Source organism: Orycteropus afer, unplaced genomic scaffold (assembly GCF_000298275.1).
Source record: "Orycteropus afer afer isolate SDZICR_OR568_19922 unplaced genomic scaffold, OryAfe1.0 scaffold00032, whole genome shotgun sequence".
In the NCBI taxonomy this organism is placed as follows: domain Eukaryota; kingdom Metazoa; phylum Chordata; class Mammalia; order Tubulidentata; family Orycteropodidae; genus Orycteropus; species Orycteropus afer.
The window spans coordinates 10,218,029-10,231,981 of record NW_006921619.1 but is presented as its reverse complement, the minus strand read 5'-3'; the positions used below and the strand labels follow the sequence as shown (position 1 = coordinate 10,231,981).

Sequence of the window (13,953 nt, the reverse complement as noted above, 5' to 3'; positions counted from 1 at the left end):
TGTTTTGCAGATTCTACATTATTCTTTAGCATTGCATAGTATTCCATTGTGTGTATGTACGATAGTTTGGTTATTAACTTATATTCTTTATGCCAGTGAAAGTTATACCAGCCACACATGAGCTCTCTCTCACCACCAATACCCAGTTCAATGTCAAGTCTTACTGATTCTGTCCCCAAAATAACTCCTAACCCTGTCCCTTTTCTTCCTTATATAGATCCTAGTGACTGCTATGAGGGAGGGGGATGTAATAAGAGAGAGGAAGTATAGGTGAGGCTGCGGAAAACTCTGCTTTGGTCTGTTTCCTTTGGATCCAAATGAGAGTTCATTAAAAAGGAAAGAAAACAAAGTATAACTATTTAAAATATAGTTGGAAAATCCCTGGCACATAAAATAAAGTGCATTTGTTTTAGAATTTTATATAAGGCCTTCTGTGATTGCTTCCTGCCTTCTATTTTGACTTCAGCTGCTACTTTTCACATGCTTCCTACCAGTAGCCGTTGAATCAACTTCAACTCATGACAACCCCATTTGTGGCAGAGTTAAACTGTGTTATGTAGGGCTTTTAATGGCTAATTTTCAGCAGTAAATTTCCAGGCCTTTCTTCTGAGGCATGTGTAAGTGCACTCAGTCTTTTTGGCTAGGAGCTTAATGTGTTAACTGTTTGTACCACTTAGGAACTCCATGCTTCCTACCCACCACCTAAAACTCAGTTTTCCAGGGAGATAGCTCAGAGGGTAGCAATGCATAGGAAAGAAGGATACAGGGAAAAATAATCACAAGGAGGAAGTGGGAAGAGAACAGTTATGTTACGGGGATTGTAAGCAATGTTATGAAACAAAATGTGTATGAACTGTTAAATGGAAAAGGAATTTGCTCAGTAAACTTTCACCCAAATCTCTCTCTCTGTCACACACACACCCACACACAAACACACCCACCCACCTCCCCCCCACCCAAACACACACACAAAAGCAGTTCTCTGAACACAGCGGTACTTTTACTTCTATGCTGTTTCCTACGCCTAGGATGCCATTCTTTTTTTTTTTTTTTCCTTATCTATTTGTATAACTACCAGCATCAGTCAAGAATCTGCTAAAACATTACTTTACTATGAAAGTTTCTGTTTTTCCCAGGTGGAGTTAGTTGTTCCTCTCCTGTGCTTAGAACATTTTTTAGTAATCTCTGCTATAGGGCTTTTCTCCTTGTGTTGTATTATTTGTTTACATTGTCTTCTCCCTAAGTAGGTGCTCTGATGATGTAATGCCTAAGGCATTTGACTACTAACCAAAAGGTTGGAGGTTCAAACCCAACAGCTGCTCTGCAGAAGATGAGGCAATCTACTTGCATAAGGATTTACCACCTTGGAAAACCAATGGGGGTCACTATGAGTCAGAATCGACTTGATGGCAGTGGTTTGGTTCTCCCTAAGTAGACTTAGCTTTCAAAGGAGGAACCATTTGCATATTTATCACCTAACACTGCTTTGTTGTTGTTGTGTAACACTGCTAATACTACATAAAAGGTCCTCAAAAAATATCCATCAAAATGAATGAATGAAAGCTCATTCCCCAAATTATAATTTCTCTTAAATCTAGTTTCTGTAAGGTGAGTTGCCTTGTTTCAACCAGCAGAATTGGAAATTCCTTCTTTAGTTACAGAAGATGAATAAAGAAGCCCAGTGCTTCAAAAACTAGATGAATTCATGCAGTGGTTATCTTTATATTTGATCTGAAACTTTCAGTGTATTACTGGCTGTGTGACCTTAGGTAGAATTCTTCAGGTTTTTTTTTTTTTTTTTTTAATTGAACAGATTTCTTAACCTTTCTGTATCTCCTTTTCCTCATTTGTAAAATGAGGATGATAATGGCATCCGTTTTAGGATTGCTTTTGGAATTAAATACATTAAAGTATTGCTTGAGACACACATTGGGGGTTAGCTATTAGTATTGCTTTTGAATTAGCTAAGGTAGATACCTAAAAGCAAAACAACGACAACAACAACAAAAAAAACCTTGTAAGATTTGTGTAACTACCTTTTCTTTTGAGATGAAGCAAAGTTTAAATATAAAATAGTTAAAATATAAAAGTTTCATATCTTATAGAATCTTCTTGTTCTGTTAATGCTTTTTTTGGATTTTTTTTTTCAGAACTGGAATGATTACAGTCACCAGACTTTTGTCTGTGATCACCTGTCAGATCTCCTTGAGCTGCTTTTAGATCCAGAACAACTCACTACATCCTTTCATTCGACACATGCTCGTCTAGTCTCTCGTGAAGCTGTTGTGGCACTCAGCTTTCTTATTGAAGGTACAGTGAGCCAAGCCAGGAAGATCTATCCATTTCATGAACTTGCACTGTGGCAGCCGCTACATGCAGAAAGTGGCTTCTCAAAGATCTCTAAGACCTTCTCTTTCTACAAGCTGGAAGCCTGGCTGAGAGCCTGTTTAACTGAGAATCCATTTGGTACATCTGCTTGTCTCAAGTCTGGAAAGAAATTGGCTTGGGCTCACCAAGGTATTTTTAAAAATTTTTTAACATGTATTAAATTGAATGACAAGTTCAGAAACCTCATGTTTTCTAATGGTGTATGTGTTCTGTAACCTAAAAAAAAAAAAAAAAAATTACTACTTTAAAAGAGAAAAAGGGAGTATCTGTCTTTTGTATATGACTTTTTCTTTCAAGGCAACAACAGTCTCAGAGTTGATTTGTTGGTTAAGGTCCTTTTGGTTGCAGTTAACAGAAACTCCAAATGCAGTTAGTCCTCCCTTTCCCCTGCTTTTCTCTTCTCTTTTTCTTCCTCCCTCTCATATGTTCACTTACTTGAGGCTCTCCTATTTTCTGTGCAGCACAGCAAAGTATGACCTTCCCACAGTAGCATCCTCAGAGAATTGGTGTATAGATGAGGTCCTTTTTTTAGCTATTCAGACACAAGCAGACATTTAGCAAGGTATTTACAAGCAGACATTGGCTAAGAGCTCTGATAGTCTAGTGGAAGCACATGTAGATGCTTCTTAGCTAGAAATTTAAATTTATAGTAGAGAGAATCTGGCCTTGATTGCTTCAGGTATCTATTCCAGCTAAAGGGAGAGGTCCAGGTAATACATGACTGCTTGGGGTCTATTTTGGTTCTCTAGTGCCACTCTAATAGAAATACCACAGATGGGTGGCTTTAACAAACAGGTTTATTCTCTTACAATTTAGGAGGCTAGAAGGCTGAGTTCAAAGTGCCAACTCTAGGGGCTGGGTGAAGGCCACTTGACCTTGGCCTTCAGCTCTGCCTCTTATTCCAGGCCCACTGGAGCTAGAGGTTTCTCTTAACTCAGGCAGCTGCTATCTGCTGAGGCTGACAAACCAAGGTTGACGAATGAGTCTGAATTGACTCAATGGGAGTGAGTTTGGTTTTTAACCTCTAAGGATTATAATAGAATGCTAACAGTGATAAATAATAGTATTGTAAATGATATTTATGCTCTTTTACTTAAACCATGGTTTAAAATCAAGAAGGGAGTGTGTCAGGGTTGTATCCTTTCACCATACTTATTCAATCTGTATGCTGAGCAAATAATCCGAGAAGCTGGATCATATGAAGAAGAACATGGCATTAGGATTGGAGGAAGAATCATTAACAACCTGCGATATGCTGACAACACAACTTTGCTTGCTGGAAGTGAGGATGACTTGAAGACTAAGTGATGAAGATTGAAGAATACAGTCTGTAGTATGGATTATATCTCAATATAAAGAAAGGAAAAATCCTCACGACTGGTCCTATAAGCAGCATTACAATAAATGGAGAAAAGATTGAAATTGTCAAAGACTTCACATTGCTTGGTTTTATCAATGATGCCAATGGAAACAGTGGTCAGGACATCAGACGATGTATAGCACTGGGCAAATTGGCTGCCCAGGACCTCTTTCAAGTGCTGAAGAGCAAAGATGTCTCCTTGAGGACTAAGTTACACCTGACACAAGCCATGGTATTTTCAGTCGCCTCATATGCATGTGAGTGCTGGACAATGAATAAGGAAGACTGAAGAAGAATTGATGCTTTTGAGCTGTGGTGTTGGCGAAGAATGCTGAAAGTACTGTGGACTGCTAAAAGAACTAACAGGTCTGTCCTGGAGGAAGTGCAGCCAGAATGCTCCTTAGAGGTGAAAATGGCCAGACATCGTCTCACCTACTTTGGTCATGTCAGAAGGGACCATTCCCTGGAGAAGGATGTCATGCTTGGTAAGGTGGAGGGTCGATGAATGAGGGGAAGGTCCTCAATGAGATGGATTGACATGGTGACAGCGGCGATGGGCTCAAGTATAGCAAGAATCATGGAGCTGGGTCAGGACTGGGTGGTGTTTCATTCTGCTGTGCATAGGGTTGCTGTGAGTTGGAGATGACGTGACGGCATCTAACAACACCAACAACATGCTCTTTTACTGTTGCTACTTAATTTTTTTCTGTAATGACCATGTATTACTTACATAATAAAACAATAATAGCATGCTTAGGTGACCTTCTCTTGATATTTAGTCACATTCTTTACCACATATCTGTATGATTTGCAGGTAAGAATAATCTAAGAGGCCAGTCACAAAATGGTAGGACTGTGTTAGGAGGGCAACCTGTACACATTTTTCGAGTGTCAGTATGATAGGAAGATAATGATCTCAGTTACTAATAATATCAGGGGAAAGACATGAACTGAAGAAGAGTTCATGGGATGATGTGGCAAGTGACTGACTTAGAAGTAATACAGAGTTATTGTGGCAATTTTGAGAGGTTATTTATGGTTAGGATGATAAAGTAGGGTACTTGGAGAAGATATTTAAGTTGGGCCAGTTCTGCTACCTACTAGCCTTGTGCCTTTAAACCTACTGCCATCGAGTTGATTACGACTCATAGTGACCCTCCTTGAGTTTCCAAGCAGTAAATCTTTACGGAAGTAGATTGCCTCACCTTACTTACATTGAGCAATTGGTGGGTCTGAACCACCAACCTTCTGGTTATCAGTAAAATGCCTTAGGCACTGAGCCACCAGAGCTCCTTATGTGTGCCTTTACATACATTATTTAATTTGAAGGAGAGCCATAAAAAAAAAAAAAAAAAGATTTATAGATGATCTTGAATGGATTATGGGCTTCTGATTATAAAATACTGTAAATATACAGCAAAGTATGGTGAATAATATAGTAATTACCTCTTTACCTAACAGCCAGATTTAACTTTTCCCCCCTCACATGTATCTAATTTTAGACATGTATACATGTAAATATATATATATATGCTCGTGGTTGGTTTTCATTGATTTTGAAACTTACTTACTTTATGCTTTCTTAAATAGTTGAAGGGACGACCAAAAGAGCTAAGATTGCTTGTAATACTCATGTGGCCCCTAGGATGCACCGCATGGTGGTGATGAGTCAGGTTTACAAGCAGACATTGGCCAAAAGCTCAGATACTCTGGTGGGAGCACATGTAAAGATTCATCGATGCAATGAATCTTTTATCTACCTGCTCTCTCCATTACGGTAAGCAGTCTTCATAGTGTCCTGACATTTGGACATTTTCTTTGTGTTAGGATTGATTCTTTTTACCATTTTTAGTCAAATATTAGTTATCTAATTCTCATTCGGATGAATTTACTTCATCTTTTCATTTTTCAGATCTGTGACAATTGAGAAGTGCAGAAATAGCACCTTTGTCCTGGGCCCTGTACAGATTGCTCTTCACCTCCACAGCTGTGACAATGTTAAAGTCATTGCTGTCTGCCATCGTTTGTCCATCTCTTCCACAACAGGTTGTGTCTTTCACATTCTGACTCCTACACGCCCACTTATTCTCTCTGGCAACCAGACAGTAACTTTTGCACCTTTTCATACCCATTACCCAATGCTGGAAGATCATATGGCCAGAACTGGTCTTGCTACAGTGCCTAACTATTGGGATAATCCAATGATTGTGTGCAGAGAGAACAGTGACGCAAGTGTCTTCCGCCTCTTACCACCCTGTGAATTCTATGTATTTATTATTCCCTTTGAAATGGAAGGGGACACAACAGAAATACCTGGGGGTCTTCCATCTGTGTACCAGAAAGCACTGGGTCAAAGAGAACAGAAGATACAAATCTGGCAGAAAACTGTGAAGGAGGCTCGTTTAACAAAGTGAGTGTTATCTGGAAGTAGTTGTCTTTTATGTGAAACTCCGTGGGAAAACAAACTAATCACATTTTTACAGCTGTGCTGAAACAATAATTAAAAAATATGTATATAGTATGTCTTTTGGATTTTAGGAGCTCTGGTTGCATAGTGCCTAAGGCACTTGACTGCTAACCAGAAGGCTGGCAGTTGAAACCCACCAGCCACTCCTCAGAAGGAAGGTTGGGCAATCTACTTCTGTAGTGATACTGCCTCGGAAACCCAAGGAGGGGTTGCTATGAGTCGGGTCCTACTCGATGGCACATAACAACAACAATTCTAGGCACAGTTTGGCTGAGGGATGGGAATGGGTGATAACTAAGTATTAGATCTCTTCTTTAAGGAGCTTAAGTTTAGTTGGTAGCTAAAAGACTCATGTAAATGAGAGAAATTATACGTAGAAAATGCCACATAATCCAGCACTTAAATGGATGTGTTTTAGTTGTTAATATACCTCTCTACACTGTACTGGTGGTTCTCAGACTTGGTTGTGCATCAGAATCCTCCATGGAGCTTGTTGAAAATACAGATTCCCTGGCTCCACCACACCACAGATTTACTGATTCAGAATCTGCGAAGATGGATTCCTAATGCTGGTCCATGAACTAATGCCAATTTTTAATTAAAGCTTTCCTTAGGCCATGGTAAAACATGAAAAGTAAGTACTGTGGTTTTAAATAAAGCTGAATTTAATCTATTTAAAATACTGTCTTTTATTCTGAGATTATTTCCTTCCTACTTTTAGAGTACCACGTATCATTTTTAATAACATAATTGTGATTTATTATGTCTACTGCAAAATTTTATTTGAAGGGTATTGATCTTTGAACTAAGGAGCTCTGGTGGTATAGTGGTTAAAGCATTTAGCTGGTAACCAGAAGGTTGGGGGTTTGAACCCACCAGCCACTCTGCAGGACAAAGAGGAAGCAGTCTGCTTCCATAAAGATTTAAACCCTTGGAGATACTATTGGGCAGTTCTACTCTGGCCTGAAGGGTCACTATGGGTCAGAATCAACTGAATGGCAGGGGGTGAGTCTTTGAACTCTATAAACCACTACATGGTTGATGGAGATCCTGAGGATATATCAGTGTGGATTTGGATAGTCAGGAAAGATTTATGGAGGAAATAGAATTTGTATTGGACTTTGAACAATGAGCAGAGTTTGGACAGAAGGTGAGAAGTAGGCCGAATACTCCTAGCAGCACCAGATGAATAGATGTGGAAGCAGAAGCAGACCTTGGGTGTCCTGAAAATCAATTGCTAAGGTAGGATTCTGGGTATGGAATCAATGTTATTTAGGCTTGAACGGATAGCCAAACCAAAAAACCAAACTCACTGCCGTCGAGTTGGATCTGACTCATAGTGACCCTTCCTTGGGTTTCTGAGGCAATATCTCTATGGAAGTAGATTGCCCCATCTTCCTTCTGAGGAGTGGCTGGTGGGTTTGAACTACCAGCTTTCTGGTTAGCAGTCAGATGCCTTAGCCACTATGCCATTGGACTAAATTATATAGACTTTTGAAAGCCAGGCAGTGGAAGTTACATAATATAATCTATTAAAGGGTTTTGAGCAATGGAATGCAGTACAGAAAATAGTGTTTCCTTTATTCAGAATCAAATGTAGAATGACTACTATGTGCACACCACTCTATTAGATACTGTGGCAGATTACAAAATGTGTAAGGCAGTGTGCTTGGCACATAAGAAAATCCTCTGGTTAGAGAGATTTGAAAGAGGAAGTAGGGTGCTACTACAGTAGGCTAGACTTCAAGTGATGAGAAACTGGTCTACAGTGGAGAGAAAAGGGGTGGACACCAGGAATACTCAGATAAGGAGGCAAAGCTGGATGCAAGATTTCATGAAGACAACAAGGAAATCAAAGGTGTCTTTAAAACTTGGGGCTCAGTTTAGAAACTTAACTAACCAGTTTTCTTCTAGACAGAATAGCATATCCCACTTAAAAGTAGTGGATGATTGTTGTTGTTGTTGTTGTTGTTAGGTGCCTTTGAGTTGGACCCGACTCATTGTGACCCCCGCCTTGGGTTTCCGAGGTGATATCAGTACAGAAGTACAGAAGATTGCTCAACCTTCCTTCCGAGGATGCTTAGATTAAATAATTACTCTTTGTACAAATATATTGGTATTTTATCAGATTTTATTTGTTAAAGATATTAGGAGAGGAAAATAAGAAACACAGTGCCCAAAGGTAGAGCGTTGCTTCTTCTATCGCATTGCCCATTGGAGACCTGGAGCTAGTTTGAGTAAAGAATATTGAGTCCTTTTTGGAGGTCTTTATATGAAAGAGCTCTGGTGGTATAGTGGTGAAGGCATTTGGCTGCTAACCAAAAGGTTGGTGGGTCAAACTCACCAACTGCTCTGTGGAAGAAAGATGAGGCAGTCTGCTCCTGTAAAGATTTGTTGTTGTTGTTGTTAAGTGCCGTCGAGTCGTTTCCGACTCATAGCGACCCCATGCACAGCAGAACGAAACACTGCCCAATCCCGCACCAGCCCCACAATCCCTGCTATACTCGAGCCCATCATCGCAGCCACTGTATCAATCCATCTCGTTGAAGTCCTCCCCCTCTTTCGTCGACCCTCCACCCTACCAAGCATGACATCCTTCTCCAGGGAATGGTCCCTTCTTACAACATGACTAAAATAGGTGAGACGAAGTCTGGCCATTCTCGCTTCCAAGGAGCATTCTGGCTGCACTTCCTCCAGGACAGATCTGTTAGTTCTTTTAGCAGTCCATGGTACTTTCAGCATTCTTCGCCAGCACCACAACTCAAAAGCATCAACTCTTCTTCGGTCTTCCCTATTCATTGTCCAGCTCTCACATGCATACGAGGCGATTGGAAATATCATGGCTTGTGTCAGGCGCACCTTAGTCCTCAAGGAGATATCCTTGCTCCTCAGCACTTGAAAGAGTTCCTTCGCAGTTGACTTTCCCAATGCTACACGTCGTCTAATGTCCTGACTGCTGCTTCCGTTGGCATCGATTGTAGAACCAAGCAATGTGAATTCCTTGACAACCTCAATCTTCTCTCCATTGATTGTGATGCTGCTCATTGGTCCAGTTGTGAGGATTTTTGTTTTCTTTATGTTGAGATGTAATCCATACTGCAGACTGTATTCTTCAACCTTCATCAGTAGGCGCCTTAAGTCATCCTCACTTTCAGCAAGCAAAGTTGTATTGTCTGCATATCTCAGGTTGTTAATGATTCTTCCTCCAATCCTGATACCACGTTTTTCTTCATATAGTCCAGCTTCTCGGATTATTTGCTCAGCATATAGATTGAATAAGTGTGGAGAAAGAATACAACCCTGACGCACTCCCTTCTTGATTTTAAACCATGTAGTGTCCCCTTGTTCTGTTCGAATGACAGCCTCCTGGTCAAGGTACAGATTCCTCATGAGTACAATCAAGTGTTCAGGGATTCCCATTCTTCTCAATGTTATCCATAATTTGTCATGATCCACACAATCAAATGCCTTTGCATAGTCAATAAAACACAAGTAAACCTCCTTCTGGTATTCTTTGCCTTGAGCCAAGATCCATCTGACAACAGCTATGATATCCCTTGTTCCACGTCCTCTTCTGAATCCGGCTTGAACCTCTGGAAGTTCTCTGTCAATATACTGCTGCAAACGTTTCTGAATTATCTTCAGTAATATCTTACTTGCATGTGATATTAGTGATATTGTTCTATAATTTCTACATTCTGTGGGATCACCTTCCTTACAGCCTTGGAAATCCAACGGAGGTCATTGAGTTGGAATTGACTAGATGTCAGTGAGGTTTTTTTTTGTTTGTTTGTTTATGTGGAAGGTCATATGTCGTCATAACATCTTGATTATTATGGTTCTTTAAGACTTAGAAAAACCTCTTACTTTAGTGGTTAAGTACTGTTTTCATGGTGTTGGTTTTTTTTTTTTTTTTCCTGATAGTCATTATCTTGGAAAGTAGCAGCCGTTCTAAAATATATCTATTCCTGGCAATCCAGACTGCTGTTTGTTATTTTAATTAGACCTCTAAGTTTTGTTAGATTTTATTAAGCTTGATAATGTTATTTGTGTAGCTGTGTCTATGTGGTAGTAGAAAGCACTCAGGTACAGACTTAGGCATTACTATTAACCATGCTATTTACTAGGTGACATTGAATATATCATTTAACTTCTCTGGCTCTTAATTTTATCATCTATAATTTATATTTTCTACTTCATTAGATTGATGTGAAGATTTAACCAGGCGACATACACCCTTTCCTCACTTATCATCTTTTTATCCAACACTTTGTGTTTATGACCATAGTGAAAAAAATCTGCTATCCTAGTATTTTGTGCATTAATGATGTGTATCTGGCAGTAACGAATGCTGAGGTGCAAGGCAAGAGTAATGCTGGCTGTGATGGTTAACGTTGTGTCAACCTGGGTGTGCCATGATTGTCTGTAGTTTGGCAGTTAGTTGTGATCTGATGTGGTCATCCTTCATTTTTGCATAATACTGATTTTCATGTTATACTCTGGTCTTTGTAACCTAACCATGTCAATAAAATGAAGTGGGTGTATAGCAACGTGTATGTGTGAGAGACTGTTTAGTGATATGTGGTGTATGCTGTGCTGCGTTTAGTTCTGTGTGTGAGATACTGTGTTTAGTAGTGTGAGACACTTTGTTGAGTTATGTGTACGAAGCATATCTTCTTGGTGAGATTGCTTACTCAGAGTATCTGAGAACTGACCTGTTAGAATTAACTTTTGTCTTGATGCAGCCATAATATTCTCTGGATGCATTCTCATGATTTTGTTTTCATCATGTGGCTTAAGAAATGAAATATATATAGTTATACAATAGCTTTCAGAATCAAAACAAACAGTTGTTACCTGCCAAAACATACAAAGATTAATAACAGTCACCGTGGATACTTTTCCTGGAAGTCCATTATCATAATGCTGCTATTTTCTGTTACAAATATTTGACCTGGGCTGTATCTCACAAATTAAGCCACCAAAACATTAATACTACTAATTATAATTAATACTACAGACCAGTTATTCTCAGTCTACCAAATCATACAGTAATGATTATGGCAGTATTAACAGGTAATATGTATTGACTGTTTACTGTGTGCCAAGTTTCTGTGTATCGATTCATTCTTCACAACAGTACTCTCTTACAAATGAGGACACTGAGAGATTTACTTGACCACACAGGAGCCAGGAGTCGCACCTAGTCAGCCTGGATTCCCCAAAGCCTCTGTTGTGTGTTGTTCTCTCTGAACTATTGTTAATAGTTCATCACATTACAGTGATGCGATTTAAAAATGGACCATCATTGAAAAAACATCTTTTTGAAACAATTCTTTTGTTTAAATATTTCTAATATTCAGATGACTAAATTCTTTAACACTTGTGAAAAGCCTACACACAGGTGCACAGTATGGAATGTAGTAAGCACTTAGTAAATGTCGATTCTGAGTCATAGTGTTTTCAAAGCTCCATAATGACACAATGAAACAATTAAAGCAGTTTAACTTTGGGAATATAGGAAAACTGAAGAATTATTGACAGTTTGAAAACACAGACCACCAAAGTGATCCTTTGAAAATGATGAGATCACCCCTTTGCCTGCTCTGACTCTTTCAGTGGCTTCCAATCATACTTGGAATAAAATCCAAAGCCATTGCCATTCATGTCCTACCATTCTTTCCCTCATTCCTTCTGCTCCTGCCACACAGCTTTCTTGTTACTCCTTTGTTATTGCCTTCCAGCCAAAGGCCACCAGGAGCAAAATAAAGTTGGGTTTTGTTGATTTAGGAGCTCTGGTGGCATAGTGCCTAAGGCATTTGACTGCTAACCAGAAGGCTGGTGGTTCAAACCCACGAGCCACTCTTTGGAAGAAAGATTGGGCAATCTACTTCCATAGTGATACTGCCTCGGAAACCCAAGGAGGGGTCGACTATGAGTCGGATCTGACTCAATGGCAGTGTGTTTGGGTTTTGTTGATTTTATTACAAGGAGGTAAAGAACTGTGCTTCATCTCAGCAAAAGATTGGGGAACATGTGGAACTGGATTTCATTTCTGTAAAACGGTCTTAAAGAAAACTGACTGGATTTTGTCTTGTGTTAGGAGTTTTTAAGATGGGCTAGGAAGTAGAGCTTTGCTGAGAATTGGATGCTATGCAGCAGTAAAAGTAGTTCTGTGATTTCATATCTTAATAATTTTTATCTTGAAGGCAGGAGGAATGAAATGGGGCTAAAACTAATTAAAGGAGCAGCACTTGTTCATATTAACCAGGAAAGAGTATATTTAGTCATTTTTGTTGTTTGGACCACAAAATGTTCTTTTTATTTGTACGAGCTGAGATAGGATTATAAACAAACAACAACAAAAAAACACAACCACTGCCATGGAATCAGATCTGACTCATAGCGACCCTTCCTTCTGAGGAGTGGCTACTAAGCAGCTAAGGCTGCTTACCAGCCTTCTGGTAAGCAGTCAAATGCCTTAGGTACTATGCTACCAGATTATGGAGTGGTCTTATTCTTGCCTTGATGTGTCATCATCATAGAGGGACATCCTCTAGTTTCAGAATGTTGGTGTTCTGTGGAGTTGCTGATGTTCAACAGGAGACCACCATGGCCAGGCTAGTTCCCAAGCTACATCAAGCCCTCACTGAGAGTGCTAAGCTAGCTCCCAGCTGTCAGGAGCTACTCTTTCTTATCTTGAATGTGCTAAGTAAGCCCTGACTTTAGAGCCTTTGCACTTTTTCTTTCTTTTGCCTGGAATATTCTTCTTCAGATAATCATTTTGTTCAATCCAGTACTTCGTTCAGACCTTTGTTCAAGTGCCATCTTAGAGAAAACTTCTCCGTCCATTCCCAGTACTCTCCATTCCCTTTTCCTGCTTTATTTATATTATATATTCCATTTATTACCTGCCTTCCCTTCTAGAATATAAGATCCACAAGGGAGCATAGACTATGTAGATCATAATGTGAGTAGTGCGTTATGGAGTTCTGTAGTGCACACCTGCCAGGATAGATAGAAGATTTGTCTCTTTTCTCCCCACATGTGTTCCCATCAGTCAGAGCACTACCTAGCAGTTGGTCTTCAATAAATATCTGTTGAGTGAATAACTGCAGAAGAACAAAAGAGAATGACTGACAGTATATCTTTAAAAATCTGACCAATCTTTTTTTTTTTTTGGTGGTGGTGGTGATGGTTGTGGTGGTCTAATGTCCTCTCAACAGAGAAGGTATTTGGAAAGAAGAAATGGATAACTAGGAATAATGAATCATTTAAACTTACCCCAGTCGAATGTTTTGTAAGTATTTGTAGTGAAATTTATGTCAACTAGTGTTCTTACATTATTTTTTTCTTGATTGCAACTTTAGGGATCAAAGGAAGCAGTTCCAGGTGCTAGTGGAGAACAAGTTTTATGAATGGCTGATTAATACAGGGCATCGCCAGCAGCTGGACAGCCTTGTACCCCCTGCAGCAGGCTCCAAACAAGCAGCAGGATAGGCCTCCTCTGTCGAATTCAGGGTAGGCTTTTATGATGCAGACCAATTATAACAAATTACTTTTGGAAAATTTTCCAAACATACCAAACACTACACAGAATATTATGTTACTAACTATTCCTTTCCTAGGGCTGCTATAACAAATCATCATAAACTGGATGTGGCTTCAAACAACAGAAACTGACTCTATTCGTAGTTCTGGAGGCTAAAAGTTTGAAATCCAATTCCAGCAGGATTGG

At 39.5% G+C, this 13,953-nt stretch overlaps 1 protein-coding gene across 1 annotated transcript in view; it reads left to right on the top strand.

Annotated features, from left to right (window-relative positions):
* The window catches only part of TBCCD1 (TBCC domain containing 1), a 24,947-nt gene extending 11,232 nt beyond the window's left edge, over positions 1-13,715 (top strand). The window contains exons 4-7 of the mRNA XM_042780292.1: positions 2,151-2,517; positions 5,339-5,525; positions 5,661-6,158; positions 13,586-13,715. Coding sequence (XP_042636226.1) covers positions 2,151-2,517; positions 5,339-5,525; positions 5,661-6,158; positions 13,586-13,715 — 1,182 coding nt within the window. The remainder of the gene's footprint in view (positions 1-2,150; positions 2,518-5,338; positions 5,526-5,660; positions 6,159-13,585) is intronic.
* Positions 13,716-13,953: the final 238 nt, after the last annotated feature.